This window comes from Emys orbicularis, chromosome 10 (genome assembly GCF_028017835.1).
Source record: "Emys orbicularis isolate rEmyOrb1 chromosome 10, rEmyOrb1.hap1, whole genome shotgun sequence".
Classification (NCBI taxonomy): Eukaryota; Metazoa; Chordata; order Testudines; family Emydidae; genus Emys; species Emys orbicularis.
Genome location: NC_088692.1, coordinates 53688320 through 53713019, shown reverse-complemented (window position 1 = coordinate 53713019; position 24700 = coordinate 53688320). Strand labels below are relative to the sequence as shown.

Below are 24700 nucleotides of genomic sequence, written 5' to 3'. Positions count from 1 at the left end.
ATCTACCGCCAAAAGGCAGTTAGCTGCTGCTGCTGTGTAGCAATGCAGTCCCACGTCTGCCGGCACCCGGATGACATATGGTGACGGTGAGCTGAGCTGAGCGGGCTCCATGCTTGCCGTGGTATGTTGTCTGCACAGGTAACCCAGGTAAAAAGGCGCGAATCTATTGTCTGCCGTTGCTGTGACGGAGGGGGAGGGGCCTGACGCAATGTACCCAGAACCCCCCGCGGCACTGTTTTGCATCATTCGGGCATTGCGATCTCAACCCATAATTCCAATGGGCGCCGGAGACTGCGGGAACTGTGGGATAGCTACCCATAGTGCAATGCGCCGGAAGTCGACGCTAGCCTCGGTACTGTGGACGCGGTCCGCCGACTTCATGCACTTAGAGCATTTTATGTGGGGACACACACAATCGGCTGCATACAACCGATTTCTATAAAACCGGCTTCTATAAATTCGACCTAATTTTGTAGTGTAGACATACCCTCAGTCTCTGGCTAGTGAGTGTTGATGCATTTGAAGTCACCTTTGCTTCCATCTGGCTGCAAGAAAGCAATGCTTACTGATGCGAGGGAGAGAAAGGTTTCTTGTACTCTACATCTCCCTTGCTTTTTTTCTTTTTGTCCTGCAGTCCCATGAATATTCCAGTGCTTTTCTCTGGTGCTGATGATTGTAAAAACTATCAGCAACACTGTAAAAGTGACATGATTCTAGAGCTTCATTCACAATAGCCCCATGAGGGGGAGGGATAGCTCAGTGGTTTGAGCATTGGCCTGCTAAACCCAGGGTTATGAGTTCAATCCTTGAATGATTCTCAACAGTTTCACTGCTCCCTGCAGGGTTCTGAATAGTTACGTGAAATTGTCCAGTCTTAAGTTCACTCTGCTGCTGCTTCTTCGGAAAGGCAAGAGCAAGAGCACAGGTACTTGAGCTAACAATCAAGAAGACAGTGCCTCATCAGTTCATATTTGGAAAATTATCTTTGAAACTGTAAGTATTAGAAACTTTGTTCTTTTAGAACAAAGCTTAAATTCTGCAGAAATTAATTATTAAGGTCACACATTCAGCAGGGCAAATTTCCCACTTGCCAATAGCAAGTGAGAAAATGGAATTTTCAAACCCTAACTATAAATTAGAATACAGTTGGCTGCTGTTACTGTTTGTTTAAAGAGAAGCAGCCTGGGTAGGGACCAAAAGAGGTCATGGAAGCACAATGCATGCAGCTTTGGCTATGCTCAGCAATGAAGAAGGCACTTAAATCCATTATGCATCTAATACATTGATACACACAATACAAAACCTATGGAATCAATTCTAGTAACTTCTTATTTCATGTACTTGAACCAAGGACCTAGGCACAACTACAGCTAACTGAGGGATGCTACATAGAATAGAAATAAAACAAAGGTCCAAGGATGTCCAAACTGGGTTGAGGGAAATATGTTGCAAACGAAGAGGTGAGCATTTGGTTTCTGGACTTATCCCCTTTCTTATAGGTTGAACCCAAATGCTTCAGTAAAAATTTCAAAGCTCACGCTTGCCCTACTGAGTAGCAGAACAAAGTGAAATGCCCTAGAGATGGTGGAGAGAGACAAGGTGGGTGAGGTGATATCTTTTATTGGACCAACTTCTGCTGGTGAGAGAGACAAACTTTCGACCTACACAGAACTCTTCTTCAGGTCTGGGAAAGGTACTCAGAGTGTCACAACTAAATACAAGATAGAACAGATTGTTTAGCATAAGTAGTTAACACCTAGTCTTAGGACTTGTCTACACTTGAAATACTACAGCAGCACAGCTGCAGTTGCACCGCTGTAGCATTTCAAGTGCAGACACTGCCTATGCTGACAGGAGGGGTTCCCAGGCTCATCTTTTGAAAGTGTTGTTCAGGTTTTCTTTGAGGATGAGGACTGAGAGGTGAAATACAGAGTGATTGCTTTGTGAGAAGTGTTCACCCCCAGGTGATATGGTATTTTTGTCTTTTATCATTTTTGTGAGAGTCCAATTGAGAGCATAGTGATTGTATTGTTTTACCCACATAGTTTTTATTGGGGCATTTAGTGCACTGGATGAGGTACACCACATGTTGTGATAGGCATGTGTAGGACCCACGTATCTTGAAAGATGTATTGTGGAGGGTGTTGATCATCGTAACAGTGGAGATATGTCTACAGGTTTTGCATCTGTTGTTCTAGTAAGGTCTGGTACCACTTTGAGTTGGTGTGTCCTCGTCTGCGTGGTGTTTGCTTCTGATGGAGAAGTTGGAGGTTGTTTGAAGGCCAGAAAAGGAGGTTCAGGAAAGATTTCTTTCACAATGTGGCCCAATCAAGTGTGGGTTGCAATTGTTTGATGATACCCCATATGGGTTCCAGTGTGGGGTGGTAGATGACATCTAGAGGTGTACAGTTGGAGAGGGAAGTCATACAGGAAACATGGACTGAACAGAGATACTGGATTTATGTCTTATTACAACAATCTATAACCCCCTTAACACCACTACCCCCAAGTTCCTGCCCCCTTTCCTACCTATGACAGAAGGGTTGTTAATAGGCCACTTCACCTTGGTTCCTTGAAATGTGTGTTAACTATTTATGCTAAACAATCTGTTCCATTTTCTGTTTAACTATGACACGGAGTACGTTTCCTAGACCTGAAGAAGAGTGCTATGTAAGCTCAAATCCTTGTCTCTCTCTCCAACAGAAGTTGGTCCAATAAAAGATATTACCTCATCCACCTTGTCTCTCTGATATCCTGGGACAAACATGGCTACAACACCCCTGCATACAACATATTCTATGAGAGCATTCAAGGTGAAATGACCTGTTAGCTGCTGGAGCAGCCCTGGAGAACTTGAATCTCCTCTGAAGTTCAGTGCTTCGAATGAGTTGTAAGACTCAGCAAAACAGTCAGTCATTCCAAAAAGGTCGTGGCAAACCTTCTTATGTAAACAATTTTGAATTATGGAAGGGGTAACTGATTTTAGTTGGCCTTCCTAGATCTTGACAGCTCAGAGTGTTAGTTAAAGAAAAGGCGAAAGATTTATACGATCTGAAGAGAAACCAGAGCACTCAAAGCTAACAAGATCTACCCCAATCAGACAATATAGTGATCATGGTAATCTGAAACCAACATCTTCCTGCTGCTTTTGGGGCATTTCTGTTTTTGAATATGCCAGCCATACTCTCTAATGAGAAAAATTAAACAACAGATATTCTGAAATAAAAATAATCTGAACGGCAAAAGTAGAAAGGGAAAAATATTAAAGAAAACTGAAAAGTAAAATATTAAGAAGTACTTTACTGAATAAACTAGTTCTGGTGAAGGCTTGCATAAACCCAAATTTAAAAAATAAAAAAGCACAGAAAATATAGAAATACAGGCAGGGAAAACAAGGCTCGCAGTGAATACTAGGCACAATCGTTCTTTCAGAAAATGTAAGTGAACTCCTCCAATTGCCATGGGGGGAAAAGGAGATGACGATGAGACAAATTATGTACTTTATGTACTATCTCCCCTGAGGTACGTAAGCAACACCTGCACTTTAGTCTTTTAGAACGTCTTGATTTTGACTTTGAAGAATTCCTGACTCACACTACACACCCAAAGAACACAACGCCTAAAATGGATTATGCAACAGAACTTATTTTAGAGAACATATTTGTTTTCTTCCTCTATGTGACATCAAAATTAAAACAAAGATAACACTATGGCTTTTGAATCAATATTTTAATGTAGATAAAAAATTTCCTAAGACTCAATGCCCTTACGTACAAAGCATAAATATTACTCCTTGCATAGCTTATTGGTCCATATGTAAAACATATTTGTATATCATTATGCTCAGTAATACAGTTGTATGATTACTATTGACAGAAGTGGAATTTTCCATATTATGGAGGTCATCTCTTTGGAATATAAAGTGCTCAGAAATTGCATCTAAAGCCTTACTGGGAATCAAGCTAATGTACCATGAGAGCACAGGGTCTCTTAATAGGCACTTTTACATACACTACCCCTTTCATAAGAAGGCTTTAATCACCACCAGATGCACAAAATGAGTAGATTTTGAAGAAAAGTTAAGTAGATATTCCAAAATGACCCATTCCATTCTGTTTTAAGTCTTTTCGTATAAGATTCAAGTATTTCTAGCAGCCAAATAATGAGCCAAATCCTTGGGTCCCACTGAGCTATACCACAATCCAAGAGGGAGGGTGACTTAAAGTCAAACAAACTCCCCTGAACCATGGCATCAGGACTCATGTTTGGACTGATTTATGTTAGAGAAACCTTTGGGCTACTCTAACATGCCAGGTGCAGTGCCCCCTAAAGGCCATTCTACCACTCCAAATCACCGGATTGCAAAATGCGGTGGCCACACCTCTTCCTATCCCTATGCCAAGGAAGGAGAACCAGGAATGGATGGCATAGAGTTGGTATGCTGGCTCTATGCCACCAGAGAATTCCTCTAAGTAAAGGTTCCTCTATTTACCGGCAGCTCTTTTAGGGCAGTTTTCTGCCCACTTTCTACCATGGAAATGGGCAAAGGGGACAGAATAGGATTTGACCCACTGTATTTTCTCTAGCTTAAATACCCCTTTTGAATAGTATGCAGTTAATAAAGCATGGAGCCACACGCTGAACTAATGAGGATAAAACAAAATATTAAATAGCTACTCAGCCAGTGTGCATCACCCATCCGATACACTGAATGAGGACAGGCTCCTGTGAAAAAATAGTATGTAATTAAAAGACTGTATCATAATGCACAGTGGGGTCAAATTAAAGTTGTACAGGCAACCTTAAGTCTAGTATTTCCTAACTTTTGAGTGCTTGACTTTGCAACATTAACACTCTTTTAACAAATTTTTGGATATAATTTCTAACTTTTTAAAAAAACAAACTGATAAAAAAATTCTTGTTGAATTTGGGTGGAATCATAGCTTCACAGCACAGTCCTCTGCCACTTGAACTAATGGAGTAATGGCTAGCAGTAGTAGGCTGTCATCCCCTATGTGGACCAGCCACTGGAGGGGGATGAGATGCACACTTCGTCAGCAGGTTTCACAGATATTTGCTGACAGCAGAAGAAAGCTGAGGCTTGGGATCTTGAATTCCATTCCAGGTTCAGTAGGGAAGTGTGGTATAGCAATCAAAGATGCTTCTGCCTCTGTCTCTCTATGCTGACAGGAGAGAGCTCTCCCATCGGCATAATAAAACCACCTCTGCAGGAGTCAGTAGCCATGTCAGTGGAAGAAGCTCTCCCAACAACATAGCGCTGCCCACACCAGTGCTTAGGTCGATGTATCTTACGTCGCTTATTCGCAACCCTGAGGGATATAAGTTATACTGACATAAGTGGTAGTGTGTACAAGCTCTGAGGGTATTAACTGCCCCTGAAATCATCCCTCAGTTCCTCACTATCTCTAAAATCAAAAGACACTTATGAAGCTTTATAAAAAAAGACAGACAGTGATGCTGATTGACTGAGATGAAAATCTCATATCATTTTTGTTAGAAACTTGGGGTGAGGCCTAAGTACTGCCTAATCTTTATGGAATATGGTATACAGTTGGTTTGGCCATCAGAGTCGGTTACTCCAAAATGCTCATAGCCAAGGTAGTGACCACTAGAAATGAGACTTTCAGTGACAGGATGGTACAAAAAGCAACAATCTACAAGCCCCTTCCCTAAGTCTGGCTAACATAAAACTCAAACATTAAGGATAATTAGTCTCCTGGGAAGGGAGAGTACAAGTTCATAAGATCTTTTAAAAATGGTTTGAAGTAAGGATGGTAAAATATAAGAACATAAGAACTGCAATACTGGGTCAGATCAATGGTCCGTCTAGCCCAGTATTCTATCTCCCACTGTGGCCAGTACCAGTACTTAAGGAACAGCGTACAGAACAGTGCAATTTTTGAGAGTTCCACACACCTTACCCTTCTGGCTTCTGGAAGCCAGAGGTTTAGGGATGCCACTAGCATGGGGTTCAGTAGCGTAGCTAGGGTGGGAGCAGGGGGAGCGCCTGCTCCCCCGAGCCCAGAATTCTGCGCCGCTCCGTCTTTTGGCGGCCCTGCGCATGCGCCGAAATGTCGCCGAAAGACGGAGCGGCGCATGTGCAGGGCCGCCGAAATTATACTTATTTCGGCGGCCCTGCACATGCGCCACTCCGTCCTTCGGCGGCCCTGCTCCATGGTGCCCAGAGTAGCAGCGCTCCGCCCGGCGCTCCGGCTGGGGGAGCCAGACCCTGGCTCGCGGCACTCAGGACAGCCCTCCAGCCGGTGGAGAGGGGCGGGGGGCTTGCGGTGCTCCGGGCGGCGCTCCAGCTGTGGAAGCAGGGCCGGCGCTCCGGCTGGGGGAGCGGGGTTGCAGGCTCCCGGCGCTCCGGCCGGGAGAGCATGGCCGGGACTCAGGGCGCTCTGCCCGGGACTCCGGCCCTGAGAGCTTGGCCGGGGGTCTCGGCGCCCCGGACAGCGCTCCGGATGGGGAAGCGGGGCCCGCTCTCTTCCCGGGAGAGCGGGCTGCGGTCTCCCGTCGCTCCGGCCAGGGCCGCGGGCTCCCGGCACTCATCCGGCGCTCCGGCCGGTGCAGCGGGGCCGCAGGCTCCCGGCGCTCATCCGGCGCTCCGGCCGTGAGAGCAGGGCTGGGACTCAGGGCGCTCTCCCCGGGACTACAGCCTTGAGAGCGTGGCCGGGGGTCTCGGTGCCCCGGACAGCGCTCCGGATGGGGAAGCGGGGCCGGCGCTCTGCCCAGGGGAGCGGGGCCGCCGAAATAAGAATAATTTTGGCGGCCCTGCGCATGCGCCACTCCATCTTTCGGTGGCATTTCGGCGTATGCGCAGGGCCACCGAAATGCCACCGAAGGACCGGCGCCTTTTTTCTCCACCGCTCCTCCTCGGCAGCAACCCTGGCTACACCACTGATGGGGTTACATTGCTGACCAGCTTGGCTAAAGCCTTTGATAGACCTATCCTCCATGAACTTATCTAGCTCTTTTTTAAACTTTGTTATATTTCTGGCTGTCACAACATCCCACGAGTTCCCCAGGCTGATTGTACGTTGTGTGAAAAATTACTTCCTCTTGTTTGTATTAAACCTGCTACCTGTTATTTCATCAGATGACACCTGCTTTTTGTTTTGTGGGAAAGGAATAACACTTCTGTATTCACTTTTCCCACACAATTCAAGATTTTATAAATCTCTATCAGACCCGCGCCTTAATTGTCAATTTCCTAAGCTAAACTGCCTACTCTTTTTAGTCTTTCCTCATACGGAAGCAATTCCATACCTTTGATCATCTTTGCTGCCTTTCTCTGAACGTTTTCCAGTTCTACTGTATCCTTTTTGAGATGGGGTGACTAGAACTGGATACTGTATTCAAGATGTGGGCACACCATGGATTTATACAGTGGCATTATGACATTTTCGGTCTTATTTTCTATCCCTTTCCTAATAGTTCCTAACATTCTGTTAGCCTTTTTGACCACAGCTGTACATTGAGCTGTAGTTTTCAGAGAACTATCCACGAGACTCCAAGATCTCTTTCTGGGATGGTAAAAGCTAATTTAGACCCTCTCCTTAGATATGTGTAGTTGAAATTATTTTTTCCGATGTGCACTACTTTGCATTTATCAATGTTGAATTTCATTTGCTATTTTGTTACCCAGGCACCCAGTTTAGTGAGATCCCCCTGTAACTCTTTGCAGTCAACTTTGAACTTAATTATGTTGAATAGTTTTGTATCATCTGAACTCTTTGCCACTTCACTGTGCACTCCCTTTTCCAGATCATTAACGAATTAACTGAACAGCACAGGTCCCAGTACAGAACCTCGAGGGACCCTGCTGGTTACCTCTCCCCATTGTGAAAACTATTTATTCTAACCCTTTGTTTCCTATCTTTTAACCAGTTACTGATCCAAGAGAGAACCTTCCCTGTTATCCCATGATGACTTAGTTTCCTTAAGAACCTTTGGTGAGGAACCTTGTCAAAGGCTTACTGAAAATCCAAGTATGCTACATTGACTGGATCACCCTTGTCCACATGCTTGTTGACACTCCCAAAGAATTCTAATGGATTGGTGAGGCACGACTTCCTTTTACAACAAACCGTGTTCATCTACATGTCTGATAATTCTGCTCTTTGCTAGTTTCTAACAATTTGCCGGGTACTGAAATTAGGCTTATCGGCCTGTAATTGCCAGGATCGCCTCAGGAGCTCTTTTTAAAAATCAGCATTACACTACACTGTGGTCCCTTACATAATAACATAGTGCATAGAAAAAACAGCTTGATGAATAAACACAGTTGTCAGGAATAGCTTTGATTACACCAGAGACAAGAAAAAAAATCTAAATGAACTGAAAGCAGGATAAAGGATTTTAACTTGAGCAACCTTTTTTAATCAGTTCTATCTAGAAGCACAGCACTTCCTGGACTCCCAAACAACTTATCTGAGGAGATCCCTGGATCTCCTCAGATAAGCATAAAACATTCTGTCCTAAAAATCTAACAGCCATAATGTCAGATAAAGAAGGGACTTGAAGTCTGGATACACTCAACTGTTGGGAAAGAAATCTTTAACACAACAGGAGAGTGAATGGACCATATCTTTGGAAAGAGCAAGAATTTCTAAGGACCAGGAGTGCCTTTCCTACAGTGGTGCAACTAATATCACCCTGTCTCTGTTCTGCCTAATTTTCCTCAAGTCCTCTGGGAATTAAAGAAAATGGAGGAAACCACAAAGGGGCTCTTCCACCCGACCGCTATGACAGAGCTATACTGGCTCTGCGCAATCCAGGAAAGGCGCAAAGAGTCATGAGCAGATTGGAGGATCTTGCTCTTAGTGTACATTATGTTTAACCATTTCATGGCATATTAGGTCTTCATATGATGTCAAATTAGATTAATTTATGTTCTTGGAAGATGTAGAAAAAATCAATACAAATTCAGAATGTTTTACTTAGATTAGAATATTCCTTAAAAGGCTTTTAAGACCACTAGCTGTGAATATTGTCTGTTACAGCTGTCCCCCTGCTGGATTCCTTTCCCCCCCTTCCTTTCTGTTCCTGCTGAGACATGCCTGCAGTTTTCCCTGCCTTCTCTCCTCCCCTGGATTAAGGGGAACCAATCAGAGTTACTGGCGGGAAACTGCCTGAGTTTGCCTTTAAAACCTGACATTTTCTGATCAGACCCCCGGAGAAGGTCCTTGCTTTGCCACCTGGTCTGATCAGCTAGGGGTCTTTGAGGGGGCCCTCTCCCCGCTCTCGTTTGTTTTTGAGCATACCCCCGTTTTTAAACTCCCCTCCCACGAACGACGAATTTGTGCCTGGAGATCTCCTGATTATTGTAAGCGAATCGAGTCCTCTCTGCGTCCTCTGATGCTGAAACTGCTGTTCCTGCTGCTGCTTTGGGGATTGGTAAGGAAAAACCTCTTGCACACTCCCCTTGTTCTAGCTGCTGGCTTTCTTTCCCCAGCAGGCAGACCCAAGCTAACTCCTTGGTCTGTATCTGTAATCTGCTTCTAGCTCCGCAGCGCCTTTGCTGCTAGAAATAAGCCTGCTTGCAGCCACCACTAGTTAAATCCCCCTCCCCCCCCTTGGAGCTGTATCCTGGGCACACACCACTCTGCCCTCTGGAACTACCCCTAGTATAAGGTGCACCCATTAGGTTAGGTTTAGCCTTTAGTCTAGATAAATTGTAATTTCATTTTGCATAGCTGTGGTTAAGTTAGGTTTAGAAAATTGCTTGCATTGTACTCTGTAAGTTAGGCTTAAAGAATTGTTGCATTGTGTTTTGTTACTTGCTAATTTGTGTAGTCTTGGTTAAGTTAAATCATAGATAAGATTTTGCTGTGTTCTGTATAATTGTCTCTCTGCTGTTTAAACTTGCAGCCTGTCTGCTCTCTGCCTTTGGTCTCTGCTCCACCACGTGCTCCTCTTCCCCCATCCCCCAACCTCACTCCTCTACCACTTTCTTCCTCTCTCTCTTTTAATCCCTTCCCCCACGTGCTCACCCCGCTCCCACTGCTGCCAAACCTCAATTGTATTACTGAAGCCTAGAATAAAACCCCATTGGTTACCCCTTTTCTCTCTAACACACCTCACATTTTACATTTACACCACTGTGACACATTTTTACCTAAAGTTGTTGGTTATTTAACACATTTTACCCATACTGTTAGTTGGTTATATGCTGCTGTAACACACTCTTTACATAGAAATTGTTAACTACCTGTTACATTTATACTTCAGTGTTAATTGGTTACCAACTGTATTGTACCCCACTGTATTGTACCCCACTATTGAAACCCCCTATCCTATTTACTAAAAGAAACCCCTCCCCAATTGTCTACCTTAACAAACCCCATACCCCTCACTATTGAATTTTCCCTGTTTTTGCATTTTCTTAATAAAGTTTATTTCACACCCCACCAGTGCAGTAGTTGTCCCCCAAGATCCCCTACCTGCTGGCAGGGTCAAATATCAGAAAAGACGAAGTTTTTTTTTTAAACCAATGATCCTTTAGTCATAAAAAACTTCAGCTACAAAAACGTAGCATATATTTTACATATATGCTTTCGGAAAGGGGGTGAGGGGGACTGAGAACAAGATTCAGACAAAAAAAATAAACACTAATAACTTAAGCAGAAGGTGATTTTAACATAAAGAAAGTATTTTGTGTACAGTATAATGATGGACCTACATTCAATGGGTCAAAATTCATATATACATCCAACTCAAATTTGGCCCAAGAGAGATAGAGAGCTGAACAGCTGAAATGGCTATTGTATTAAAAACCTCTTCGTGGACTTTTGATTATGGACAAACCATAAAAAAATAGGAAAAAGGCAATTTGTTAAAAGGTCTTGTTAGTAATAAAAGTTTATGATACAGCAAATTTTAATACTATAATAAAATAATAATGTATGTAGTGTGCGCTGCAAATTTACACAGCACTTTTTCAACACAGAATAAGGACTCTGCCAGAAAGGACTTATAATTAATATGATTCACCTAATTTCTGTATTTGAAAACATTTATAAATGATATTTATTAATATCACTCTCCAAAAATACCCAAACCAAAGCCCCAGGTCTGCACTGTGATCTGTACAGGAGCACAAGTCTACTTGTATGGATCACCATGCAGAATAAGGGCCCAAGATAGTAAGGAGAACTACCTGGCCCTTTCCCGTGCTGCATCTTCCCGTGCTTTCTCTTTCTCCTGCCGCTGCTGTTCAATCCGAGCTTCTTGTTCTTTCCTCTTCATCAGCAGCTCTTCAACCCGGGCTTGGCGTTCTGCTTCCAGAGCTCTTTTACGCTCCTAATGATAGAAAAGTTATTTTCAGCTACTCACTTTTATTTACAAATTAACAATGGTATGAAATCATACTTTACCATCATTAAAGGCTCTAAGGACAAGATATGCACTGGACAGAAGCCTTGATGCCTGCACACAAAGATGCTCACATATAACCACCTAAATAATAATTTGAATGTGCAATTGTATGCACAGTAAATGGGTATACATTATAGGCAGTAAATGGGTATACATTTTTGTTTGCACATGAAAGACTCTATTCACTCAATAACTGACTCAAAAAAGACTGACCAAGTAACAGTAACATTTGGGTATATTCTACACTTCTTAGAGGTTGAAGACGGTATGCTATAAAAACAAAATAGCCTCTCAAAGAACTCCAAAATCTTTGAGCATGATCCTAGAAGCATTTTGCCTGGTAACTTAAGTACTGGATATGCAATCTTTACAGCTATTAAGAGCAAACAACTTATCTACGGTTTTGATTTTACACTAATAAAAGTCAGGAAATTCAAAGTCATAATGACAACAGAAGCCATAACTCATCCTCCTTTCCACATTTGTAATATTTTGTGTTACTACATATGGTGTTAGTTTTAAAGTCTTAATATACGTGTGCAATGTGGCTGGGTTATGGTTACTGTGGGAACCATAAATGATTATTCTAACTTGTATGTGTATAAAATTTCAATAACATTGTGTGAATGCATTTAATTTCCTTCTTTTAAAAAAGGTAAACAAGAAAAGTAACTGCATGCTTGACTGTGATTGTACAATTAAATAAATGCACAAAAGTGCCAACTGCCATATGAAATATACAAAGTGCATCATGGGGCACTGCAGAAAAGACTGCAAGAATGCTGGACCTCCCCAACACAACTCTATAAGGGTATGTCTATGCTGCAATGTAAGCCTGGGCTCAGACTCAGCTTGGAGCCCAAACCCCACTTCAGCCTACACACAAATCTCTCAGACTCAGGCTTGGATCTAGGATCCTGGGACTACTTGGGGCTGGAGGGTTCAAGCCCGAGTCAATCTGGGACCCAGGGTTTGAGCCCTATTGCTTTGCAAAGTAGATGTAGCCCCATTGACGCAGGTCCTGGGAGTCCGCCAAAAGTATCCCACAGTCCCATGACCCAACTTCCTTTGTCCTCTCTATTCTGAGAATCTCCAGTTGACTCCAGGGAAACAGAAGCAGCCCTTTTTGGTGTAGTGCAGCAGCTCAGTAAGTTAGTGTTTAACCTTTTCATTGTCTTCTGAACACTGAGCTGCAAACACGCCATCAGACAGCCTTCTGTATTTGCAATGTGCTGTGCACAGAAATAGCACTGTATGAGGCTGAGAGTTTTAGTCTTTAGTTAGGCAAAGGGATCTGTGGACAGAAAGGAATGGTGGTGGCATGTGGGACTGTAAGACTGCTTGGAGGATTTCCTCTAGCTGGGACTGAGAGGGGCCTAGAGCCCCTGATGAGGGGCCCATCAGGGCAGGACTAGAGAAGTGGCAGGTACTCAAGGGAGCAAAAGCAGGCTGAGACCACAGAAAAACAGGCTGCAGGCACAAAGGAGTGGCTCATCCCTTGAAGATGAGGAGGAAAGCTAGGGAGGTGATCATTAGGGACAAATGTTCTTCATGGATTTAACCAGTCTAACGGGTCTCTTTCACAGGTGGTGAGCCAAACAATCTTTGGGAACCCAGGGTTTTTTTGAGTGATCAGTCCAAGTTCTATCAAGGCAGATGGGGTAAGTATGTTTTCTGGTTCCTGTGTAGTTACCTTCGTCTCAGCATGACCCTCTAAGCTATCAGAGGTGAAAAAGTGAGAGCTGTTTTTCCATAAAGAGACAGAATCTTACTCACCACTGACACCTATCAACTGCACAGGATTATTAAGTGAGCACTGAAGGAAGCGTGATTAAAGATTCACAGGTGAAAGATACTTGGGGTGATCTGAGGGATGTATACGGAAGAAGAGGGAGTTTACATAAGAGAAAAAGTTATGCTTTGGTTTGTAACATAGGAAGCAGTGCCAAACAGCGGATGTATGAGGCTAGAGAAATCTAGCATTCAAAGGGCGTAGTCAAAAATATAGAATTCCAGGAACACACAAACATTTTCTTTGTGTGTTTAAGTATCCCTATAAAATTGGAATACTTAAGCTAGTATTCATATGGTGACTACTTAACTACAGTTTTTGCATTGAATATTCAGGTTTTCATCATAAAGCCCTAGGTATTGCTAAAACCTATTTGCTATTCCATTACAAGAAAACCATTAAATTCTTTAAAAAACTGAAGACATGAAGAGTCCCAACTAACCAGTATTTGTATAAACAGCCCTGTACAGCTTTTAACAATCACATTTTTCCCAGCTTCCTAAAACATTATAAAGAAGCTATCTGTGGAATCTTGCTTTTTTATAATTTAGTATAGGAGATAAATCAAATTTTTCATACATTATGTAATCATAACTAAGAGCAAATGTGCTGCTTTTATTGTATTTTTGCAACTATTTTTTTCACTTGAAAAGTTACATTATACCTGAACAGCTTCATCACGTGCTTGCTTTTCTTCCTGCCTCCGTTGGCGTTCTTCCTGTAATTCATTTAGTCTTTGTTCATACTCTTTTAGTTTGGACAACACATCATGACGTTTATTTTGGGCTTCTAAGGTGTTTATAAATGCAATTTCATTTACCTGCAATTAAACCAAAACGTACAAGTCATTTGAAGAGTTAAAGGAACACTCTCCATTTAGTGGAGTCTATCCCAGGTACATCTCTAACATTTGCGGATAAGAGGTTTGCAGCACAGTGTATGTATCCTTTCCCATGTCCCTGGTTTTTCATCAAAGATTCTCATTTTTAGTCTCAATATGATGCTATCCTTTGTTAAGGATTTGAATATACATGAGAAAAAATAGGCATATTTTAAAATAATTTACCTAGATTATCCTACATATCAAGAACTACTATAAACTAAACCTCTATTTTTTATAAGGCCCTGATTTAGAAAGGTACTAAAGCACATGCCTACCTTTACTCACGAGTAGCTCCACTGAATTTAATGGGACTGTTCACATATTTAAGTACTTTGCTGAATATCTTTAATCATCTTTTTAAAATTAAATTTACTTTAGACTGTAATACCAACTAACAGTCTCTGGGTTGCAACCACTCTCATATACTAACATAACATTTTAGGTTTGGGTTTTTTTTAAATAAAAACATAGGTCCCTATCCTTCAAGCATTTACTCGTGTTTCACTTTACACATGTGAGTAGTCCCACTGATTTCAATTTAAATGTTTGTAGGATTGGGTCTATATAATGCAATCCCTTATCTCACAGCTGCACCAACTAGGATTATTGTTAAAAGTCCACAGAGAGAAAGCATTACTTAGGCCCAGATCCTGAAACTGGATTTACATGGGCAGACCCTCCTCCCCATCTAGAGCATCTAGAAGAGGCCCTAGGCATTTTGTTGGCCAGGGCAGAAAACATTTTCGGTACCCCCATCCCTTCTAAGCAGCTGAGCAAAGAAAGGCTGGTCAATCAGCGGAGCAAATAAATGAAGCGCTGCAGGGATGCAAGGATCAGACCGTCGATATCCAGTTGCAAGATCAGGGCCTTAAGTAGTTAAAACAAAGCAGTGGGAGTCAAGAAACTTAGGTTCTGTTTCTTTCTCTGTCAGACTTGCAAGTCATTTAATCTGTGTGCCTCAATTCTTCTATCTGCAAAATGGGGATCGGTATAGCTACCTCACAACAGCATTATGAAGCTTAATTCACTGCCATTTGTAAAGCATTCAGATATTCTTAGCTCAAAGACATTACAAAAATTATATTTATTCCTACTACAGAGTTGCACACTTCAGTACATAAGTCAGCATAAGAAACGAAGCATGAGGGTTGATATTCTTTATAATTTTTTTTATCTCAGTGTAACTGAGGACAACGTATTCAAATAAGTAAAGGATCACATACTTTGTTGCTTCTGTAGGCCGAGCCATACACCCAATGAGAGCAGCACGTTAAGCTGCAGTTTATAATATGTGTAGGAAGCAGCAAGGGGTACTAGAGTGATTTCTCTGCTTGAAGCATGAAATGGGCACTCTGTGAGCCTTACTTTCCTGTCACGTCCACCAATACAAATCAGATTTTTCTGATTTTCACCAAAACTAATAGGGTTCTACCAATTGACGCCCAGATGATTCCCTGAAATTTTGGAATTAATCAGATGCGGTGTTTGCAAGCAAGTTGAATTGAGGGCCTTGCTTTCCTCACACATTATTTGTTTAACAGGGTAGCCCAAGGAGTATAAACAAGCTATCAAAAAATGGGATAAGCTACCAAGAAAAAGTTAAATTTAGGCTTAGTATCAGGAAAATCTTCCCAATAATGAAACGTATTGGACTGTGGAAATTTTCTCAGGGTAAGTTAGAGAAGCAACATAATTTGAGAAATTTAAAACAAGAATAGATAATGCACTAGCCCAGGGGTCGGCAACCTCTGGCACGCGGCTCGCCAGGGTAAGCACCCTGGTGGGCCGGACCAGTTTGTTTACCTGCCACCTCCGCAGGTTCGGCCGATCGTGGCTCCCACTGGCCGTGGTTCGCCGCTCCGGGCCAATGGGGGCGGCGGGAAGCCGCGGCCAGCACATCCCTCGGCCCGCGCCGCTTCCCGCAGCCCCATTGGCCAGTGGGAGCCACGATTGGCCGAACCTGTGGAGGCGGCAGGTAAACTCATCCGGCCCGCCAGGGTGCTTACCCTGGCGAGCCGCGTGCCAGAGGTTGCCACCCCCTGCACTAGCCAATACACTCACGTGAGTAAAGTTATGCATGTGCATGAGTGTTTGTAGGATCAGGGCCCATAGGATTCATTCAGTCTTTTCCACCTTTTACTTTGAAAATTGTATGTATTTATAGATTTATTAAATTCTGATATTTACCTCAGAAAATGGAATGTTTTAAAAGTGGGTATATACATATTTGTAATTAAGGAAAATATATCAAGCTCAATAGTCTTTTTCTTTCATACCTTGTTATGATCTATTTCATAAATCCATATTTACTATTTTATTGATCCACAGAAGAACAGTACATAACATTTTAATTCTAAAATTGCCATTGATAAATAACTCATGAAAAATTGATGCATAGGAGCCAATTTTGAAGTGCTTTTCAGATATTTTAATTTTTTACATTAAATATATGCAAAAATTTAAGCTTTATATTCCCAGTGCTATACAATCATTATTTTATTTTAAATTATTTGAAATAAGTGTAATTTTTACCCTCTCTTCATATTCAAGAACTGCTGAAAAGATTTTGGTGAACCTTAATACATATATACACGTAATATTTGCATCATGGTGAATGTTTCAGAAAGGTATATGCAACTGAGAAAAGGCAAACTATTATTTAATCTTAAATAAAATATATTTCAGAAGGAAAGTTATTGAGGAAAAAAAATCACAAAAAGTTATTAGCATTGACAAAACACATTAGGAAATACTGACTATAAAAGAGAGTACATTGTCATACACAACCTATTACATTTGTGTGAATCCATAAAAGGATCGTGCAGATGTAAATCTGTGGAACTAATAAGAGGCCAAACAAAAGGTAGATTTTTCTGCTTTGTTTACTGACTGGAATACATTTACAGAATGGATTTTGTAGTTCAGTGAACAGCAAGCAGTGGGAATTTGGAAAACCAATTGGGCAGCAACAGTCATCATGGTCTTTTAACTGTACTACACATCAGCTAGTATTTCTGTAAACCCAATTAACCTTGGGCTTGTCTACACTTACATTTTACAGCGCTCTAACTTGCTGACTCAAGGGTGTGAAAAATCATCCCCCTGAGCGCAGCAAGTCTGAGCGCTTTAAAGCGCTAGTGTAGACAGGCTCCCAGCGCTCGGAGCTAATCCCCTCATGGAGGTGGATTACCAGGAGCGCTGGGAGAGCTCTCTCCCAGCACTCTCGTGCAACCACACCCACACTTCAAAGCGCTGCCGCCGGAATGCTCCGGTGGCAGCGCTTTGAAATTTCCAGTGTAGACATACCCCTTGATCTTCAAGAACAAAAGAACCACAAGAGGCAGCAGATTTCACACATTAAACACACGCAACACTTCAAACATCTTAGTTGGGATTATGTTAAGTGTGATTTAGTTAATATGAGTACAGAAGTCACACTGGTTTAATGAAATAATAATGAAGGTAAATGTGTTAGACTGAATTAGATAGTTTAGAATAGAGTCTGGACTAAGTGACAGAAACAACCATTAAGTTAAACTGCTAAACCAATTTTGTCATGATTATGATAATTAACAAGGTTGAAAAGGTGTATCAATCACAGTTCAGATACAGAGCTTCACTACATATAAAACACAGCATTTCGTAGTAAGAGGACACCTTTGTTACAGAAGAAAGGAGCTTTAAAATAAATTCTTCTTCTAAGTTACTTTATTAACAGTTCTTCAATAAACTAAAACAAAAAGCATTTATCAGCAACTACCACCTTAGTTCAAGTCAATAAACCATTGATATGTTTTGTCTATCTTCCTAGAATAAATACACTATGCCAAATACTTAGTCCTGCCATGACTGTAGGGAACTGAACTAGATGACCTCTCAAGGTCCCTTCCGGTCCTATGATTCTATTATAAGGTCTCTGAGCTCTCCAATATTTAACAACATTACTAACTCCTTACTGATTTAAAAAGAAAAAAAAATTGCTAAAAACACAACCATCAGTGCATTTAAATTAATGTAAAAAATTAACATTCTAATCTACATTCTTGTTTCTTCAGCGAGGTACTTCACAGACCCAGGAGGTAAGTACATTTTAAAGTGTGATAAGTCTATATTGGGGACTCTCAATCGTGTTCAGTGCACTAGTCATGAGTCACTACTTTACTTGTGTTTGGGATTCCAGTCATATCTAAATCCAAACCACTGGGAAGGAACAGTGGGTTAGTATGAACATGTGAAATTCGTTTACAGGACTCCATTTAAAGGGCCAGATTATCCTTAGTCCTAGAGTGGGGGTGTAGCATAGGAAGAGCACAATGAGCTTTCCCCACTTTGCACATCCCATGCAAAGCTACAGGGACAATTGGAATTAAAAGGACAGGCTCCTTCTGTGAACCTTCAGGGGTGCAAATTACCGAAAAAGCCATTATGTTTAGAGGGGAGTGTACTATGCACTATCCAAAGGCTGGCATGAGCATTACTTGCTCTTTATTCAAATCTCTCCTTAAAACATATTTCTTCCACTAAGCTTAGCAATGATAGTTCACCCATGAAGGGATTTTTTTTAAAAGGAAAACTTTCACCATTCTGAAACTGAACCTTATCTGCTTGACTGGTGATCATATGTCTGATCCATATTGCCTTCATATATCTGATATAGAGATCATGTATAGTGCTGGGCACACTCAACAAATAATAAATGTTTTTCTATACAGACATCTGACCTTTGCTTCTTCCTCTTGTGCTTTTTTCACAATTGCTTGTAACTGCACTTCACGTTTAAATTCAGCATGGAGTAATTTTTCCTCCATCATCCTGCGTCTCTGGTCCAGTAATTCTTCTTTCCACTTTCGCACATCTTTCTCCTACACACAGTGAGTTAGTACATTATTAATACAATACAGCAGTTAATGTCTGAATTTTCCCCAGTATTTTCTACTTTGTAACTTTTATCTACACTTGTGACAGTACAAAGTTAAGCTATCCTGCAAAACCCTGCAGTAATTTCAGTCTAGCTCAAAGAGAACTGAGTCAAAAAATGCTAAAATTAAGTGAGCTCTTTTGATATGTCTCAGTATTTAGAGCGCTTTCTCTGAGTAAAAAGGACTTAGTGTGAGATTTTCTCATAAATCTCACAGCGCTTAATGATTTGGCAATAACTCTTTGTTTAATGATGTCAATACTATTTTACAAGTCCAGTGCAGTATTGTACACAGTATGACAAAAGCCTTTTGATTCAGGTAATATAACAAACTCAAAAGGAGCCCTCAGACAGGGAGCAGATCAGGTCCTTCTGGTGAAGCCAATCCCTAGAAGCACCAGGGACTCCTGCAGTAACAGCTTGGAGCAGCACAGAAGGGAGAGATATCTGCACAGCCACTGGATGCAAGCAATATCAGAAGACTGCTTTTTACAATCTACAACTATAGACATAATTTTCTTACTGATGGCTGGTTGCTCACCCCAATCTCCTCTCATCCCTCTCCTGCACAATCCTATATCTACCAGTGACCTCTCCATTTTTCCTTCCTTTCCCATACCCATCTCTCCATCCCCAACAATGTCCCTCTTCCCTTTTGTTCCGTATTCACCATTTCATTCCCCTTGCCCTGTCTGGCTCCCAAAACAGACAGACAGACAGATGAAAATGAACTAACAAGATGTGTGCCCATCATCACTCTGATCAGTGGTTTGTGTGTTTTTTATCCCCCTCCCCTGTCTTTTTTCTGTTGCTTCTCTTTTAATACTGGAGGAAGACACATAGCACAATGGGAGCCCAATCTACAATGAGACTTTGGGTAACATAAATAATAATAATATACAAGCCTCCTAGAAAGTCAGGTCAATTGTGTCATGCACTAAGATTCTGCTAACTCAGACCCAGAAGACAAGGTTCATTCTGAAGTTAGCTCTGAGCTTAATAGTACAGTATGTTTTAGGACCATGTGAACAAAATATACTCTTCTAAATTAAAATAAACTGGATCTTTTTAACTATAGAAAGCTTACCCGCTCCATCAGTTTTTGAAGCTTTAGCGTTTTCTCTTCACGTAACTTTTCTCTCAGCTGTTGAGCTTTCATCTGTTTCTCCTCGTGTTTCTTTTTAGATTCTGCTATTGTTCTTTTAATACAAACATAATAAAATAAGCCAATGAGACAAAGAACTGAGATTGACAATCCTATAAGCAATTTAGCTATCCAAATATATTTAGGAAAGTAAAAAAAGCATTATACTGATGAAATGTAACTTATTTGATTTAATCTCATTTATAAGGGTATGTCTATACTTACCCCCTGGTTCGGCAGCAAGCAATCGATCTTCTGGGATCGATTTATCGCGTCTTGTCTAGACGCGATAAATCGATCCCGGAAGTGCTCGCCGTCGACGCCGGTAATCCTGCTCTGTGAGAGGAGTAGGCGGAGTCGACGGGGGAGCCTGCCTGCCGCGTGTGGACCCACGGTAAGTACCTTTAAGTTCGAACTAAGATACTTCGACTTCAGCTACGTTATTCACGTAGCTGAAGTTGCGTATCTTAGTTCGAACTGGGGGCTTAGTGTGGACCAGCCCTTAGTGTTTGATTAATATATTTAATATTATCCCTGTTCTGTTCTTTCAATCTCAGAACATTTTAGCATTTGAACTACTGTATAATACAGTACAAATGTAACAAACTTTATAACAATAATAACCAGCTCTTATATAAGTTTTTTTCCCTCCACAAATTACAAAGCACTTTATAAAGAAGACAAAAAATTATTAACATAAAAACTTCTTGCAACAGTTGAATCTATTTCTATTTTGGCTATTCAAGTCAGCTGAAAATTCCAAGACCTTTTGCGAGATGGTGAAGAGAGTTTCTCATGCATATGTATTCCATGGCCTGGTGGACGCGCAGGTTCTTCTTCCACTATATCACCCCATGAATTATTTTGACGCCATGATTCACGAGCTGCACAGAAAGGAAACAATCACTTACATAATTTAAAATATAATGTCCAACAATATCCAAATAACATCATTCTGAACTTCTCAATGATTTGGGAGTCATTTCTATTCCAAATGCATAACTGAGTATGAAAAGAAAGTCTCTTTCATAAACTGTTATTTTGTGTGCTTAGATGAATACATAAATCTTTACCTTCATAATCTGCCAGGACATCATTCCAGTCCATAGACATGCCACAGAAAGATATACTTCCACTGCCCATGCTAGCCTGAAATTTCACAAAATGATCCATGAAATCAAAACATACGTCTTTTACACAACCCTATACTAGCAAAAGGGTGGATTTTATAATGCTGTACAAACTTAGACTAAAGCTTAAAGGCAATTAAAAGAGATACCCCTGCAGAAATAGAGTGAATCCTAAAATAAGTCAATTTTTATGTAATTTTTAATTGCAGAATAATGCCTTAATTACAAATGACAGCTCCAGCTGCTACTAAGCATTTTACATCTCTGAAGACTAAAAAACTACCATAAAGTCCTACAACCTGTTTACTGAATCCTGAGTTTTGTATTATAGGTATTATGAGTTTCACAGAACTGTCCAAATGCCCCAGTAGGGGCTGGTGCTCCACTCTGCTAGGTACTATATAAACATAGTCCCTACCCTAAAGTGCTCATAAGCGAAGGATACAGTCCTGCAAATATACATGAATCACTTTACTCAGATGAGTAGTCTCACTCAACTAAATTCTATGGAAAGTCACTCAAATGTGTATTTCTAGGATTGTGCCCTAAATAATTAATCTCTATGTTTTCAAAATAATGTGTGAGGTTTTAGCTACCTAATTCCCATAGTCACTTACAGCCTCTTTCTGCTACCGCCAGTCACACTGAGTAGTACCCTTCTTCATGAGTGGACACATAGCCCTGGTCTACACTATGAGTTAAGGTCGAATTTAGTAGCGTTAGATCGATTTAACCCTGCACCCGTCCACATGACGAAGCCATTTTTGTCGACTTAAAGGGGTCTTAAAATAGATTTCTGTACTCCTCCCTGACGAGGGGATTAGCGCTGAAATCGACATCACCGGGTCGAATTTGGGGGTAATGTGGACGCAATTTGACGGTATTGGCCTCCGGGAGCTATCCCAGAGTGCTCCATTGTGACCGCTCTGGACAGCACTCTCAACTCAGATGCACTGGCCAGGTAGACAGGAAAAGCCCCGCGAACTTTCGAATTTCATTTCCTGTTTGGTCAGCGTGGCAAGCTGATCAGCACAGGTGACCATGTAGAGCTCATCAGCAGAGGTGACCATGGAGTCCCAGAATCACAAAAGAGCTCCAGCATGGACCGAACAGGAGGTACTGGATCTGATTGCTGTATGGGGAGACGAATCTGTGCTATCAGAACTCAGTTCCAAAAGACGAAATGCCAAAATATTTGAAAAAATCTCCAAGGGCATGAAGGACAGAGGCTATAACAGGGACCCGCAGCAGTGCCATGTGAAACATAAGGAGCTCAGGCAAGCCTACCAAAAAACCAAAGAGGCAAACGGCTGTTCCGGGTCAGACCCCCAGACATGCCGCTTCTATCATAAGCTGCATGCAATTCTAGGGGGTGCCCCCACAACTACCCCACCCCTGTATGTGGACTCCTGCAAGGGAGTCTCACTCAACAGGGATGAAGATTTTGAGGACAAGGAAGAGGAGGAGGAGGTTGAAGATAGCGCACAGCAGGCAAGTGGAGAAACCGTTCTCCCCGACAGCCAGGAACTGTTTATCACCCTGGAGACTTATCCTCCCAACCCAGGCTCCCGGACCTTGAAGGCGGAGAAGGCACCTCTGGTGAGTGTACCTTTGTAAATATAATACATGGTTTAAAAGCAAGTGTGTTTAATGATTAATTTGCCATGAAGACTTGGGATGTATTTGCAGCCAGTAAAGCTACTGGAATGCAGTCAAGCAACATCCATTCTTTATCTCTCTGTGTTATCCTCAGGAGAGTGATATCTTTCATGGTCACCTGGTTGAAATACGGGAATTTTATTAAGGGGACATTCAGAGGTGGCCGTTTCTGCTGGGCTGTGTGCCTGTGGTTGAAAAGAAATCATCCCCGCTGTTAGCCACGTGGTGGGGGGAGGGGTGAAGCGATCATCCCAGAGAATTCGGTATGAGGGGGGGTTTAGTTGGGTTTGTGCTGCACGTTAACCCAAAAACCGATGCCCCTCCTTTTAAATGGCCAACCCATTTTAAATGGTCAACCCAACTCTCCCTTTTTTTCCTCCCGCAGCTGCAAATGTTTCAATGCTCCCCCTATCATCTCCGTCCCAGAGGCTAGCGCAGATAAGAAGGCGAAAAAAACGCACTTGCGATGAAATGTTCTCTGAGCTCATGCAGTCCTCCCGCACTGAAAGAGCCCAGCAGAATGCGTGGAGGCAGACAATGTCAGAGTCCGGGAAAGTACAAAATGAACGCGAGGACAGGAGGGACGCACGAGAGGATAGATGGCTGGAGTGAGAGGATAGATGGCGTCAGCGTGATGAGAGGAGGCAGGATGCAATGCTGAGGCTACTGGAGGATCAAACTGACATGCTCCAGCGTATGGTTGAGGTGCAGGAAAGGCAGCAGGAGCACAGACTGCCGCTGCAGCCCCTGTATAACCAACCGCCCTCCTCCCCAAGTTCCATAGCCTCCTCACCCAGACGCCCAAGAACGCGGAGAGTGTGTGTGTGTGTGTGCGCGCGCGGAACCCAACCACTCCACCCCAGAGGACTGCCCAAGCAACAGAAGGCTGGCATTCAATAAGTTTTGAAGTGCTGTGTGGCCTTGTCCTTCCCTCCTCCACCATCCCACCTGATGCTTCCCTCCTCCACCACCCCTCCTGGGCTACCTTGGCAGTTATCCCCCTATTTGTGTGACAAATTAATAAAGAATGCATGAATTTGAAACAACGACTTTATTGCCCCTGCAAGCAGTGATCGAAGCGGGGAGGGGAGGGCGGTTGGCTTACAGAGAAGTAGAGTGAACCAAGGGGACGGGTTTTCATCAAGGAGAAACAAACAGAACTTTCACACCATAGCCTGGTCAGTCATGAAACTGGTTTTCAAAGCTTCTCTGATGCGCAGCGCGCCCTGCTGTGCTCTTCTAACCGCCCTGGTGTCGGGCTGCGCGCAATCAGCGGCCAGGCGATTTGCCTCAACCTCCCACCCTGCCATAAACGTCTCCCCCTTACTCTCACAGATATTGTGGAGCACATAGCAAGCTGTAATAATGATGGGAATATTAGTTTCGCTGAGGTCTAACCGAGTCAGTAAACTGCGCCAGTGCACTTTTAAACGTCCAAATGCACATTCTACCACCATTCTGCACTTGCTCAGCCTATAGTTGAACAGCTCCTGACTACTGTCCAGGGTGCCTGTGTATGGCTTCATGAGCCATGGCATTAAGGGGTAGGCTGGGTTCCCAAGGATAACTATAGGCATTTCAACATCCCCAACGGTTATTTTCTGGTCTGGAAAGTAAGTCCCTTGCTGCAGCCGTTCAGACAGACCAGAGTTCCTGAAGATGTGAGTGTCATGTACCTTTCCCGGCCATCCCATGCTGATGTTGGTGAAATGTCCCTTGTGATCCACCAGTGTTTGCAGCACCATTGGAAAGTATCCTTTTCGGTTTATGGACT

General features: G+C 42.3%; 1 protein-coding gene across 1 annotated transcript in view; it reads right to left on the bottom strand.

Annotated features, from left to right (window-relative positions):
- SCAPER (S-phase cyclin A associated protein in the ER) overlaps positions 1–24700 on the bottom strand; it is a 310638-nt gene that overhangs the window by 236451 nt on the left and 49487 nt on the right. The window contains exons 8-13 of the mRNA XM_065411761.1: positions 21211–21286; positions 20904–21021; positions 20081–20192; positions 18797–18937; positions 13857–14012; positions 11183–11325 (exon numbers count right to left, since the gene is read on the bottom strand). Of these exons, the coding sequence (XP_065267833.1) occupies positions 11183–11325; positions 13857–14012; positions 18797–18937; positions 20081–20192; positions 20904–21021; positions 21211–21286 (746 nt within the window). The remainder of the gene's footprint in view (positions 1–11182; positions 11326–13856; positions 14013–18796; positions 18938–20080; positions 20193–20903; positions 21022–21210; positions 21287–24700) is intronic.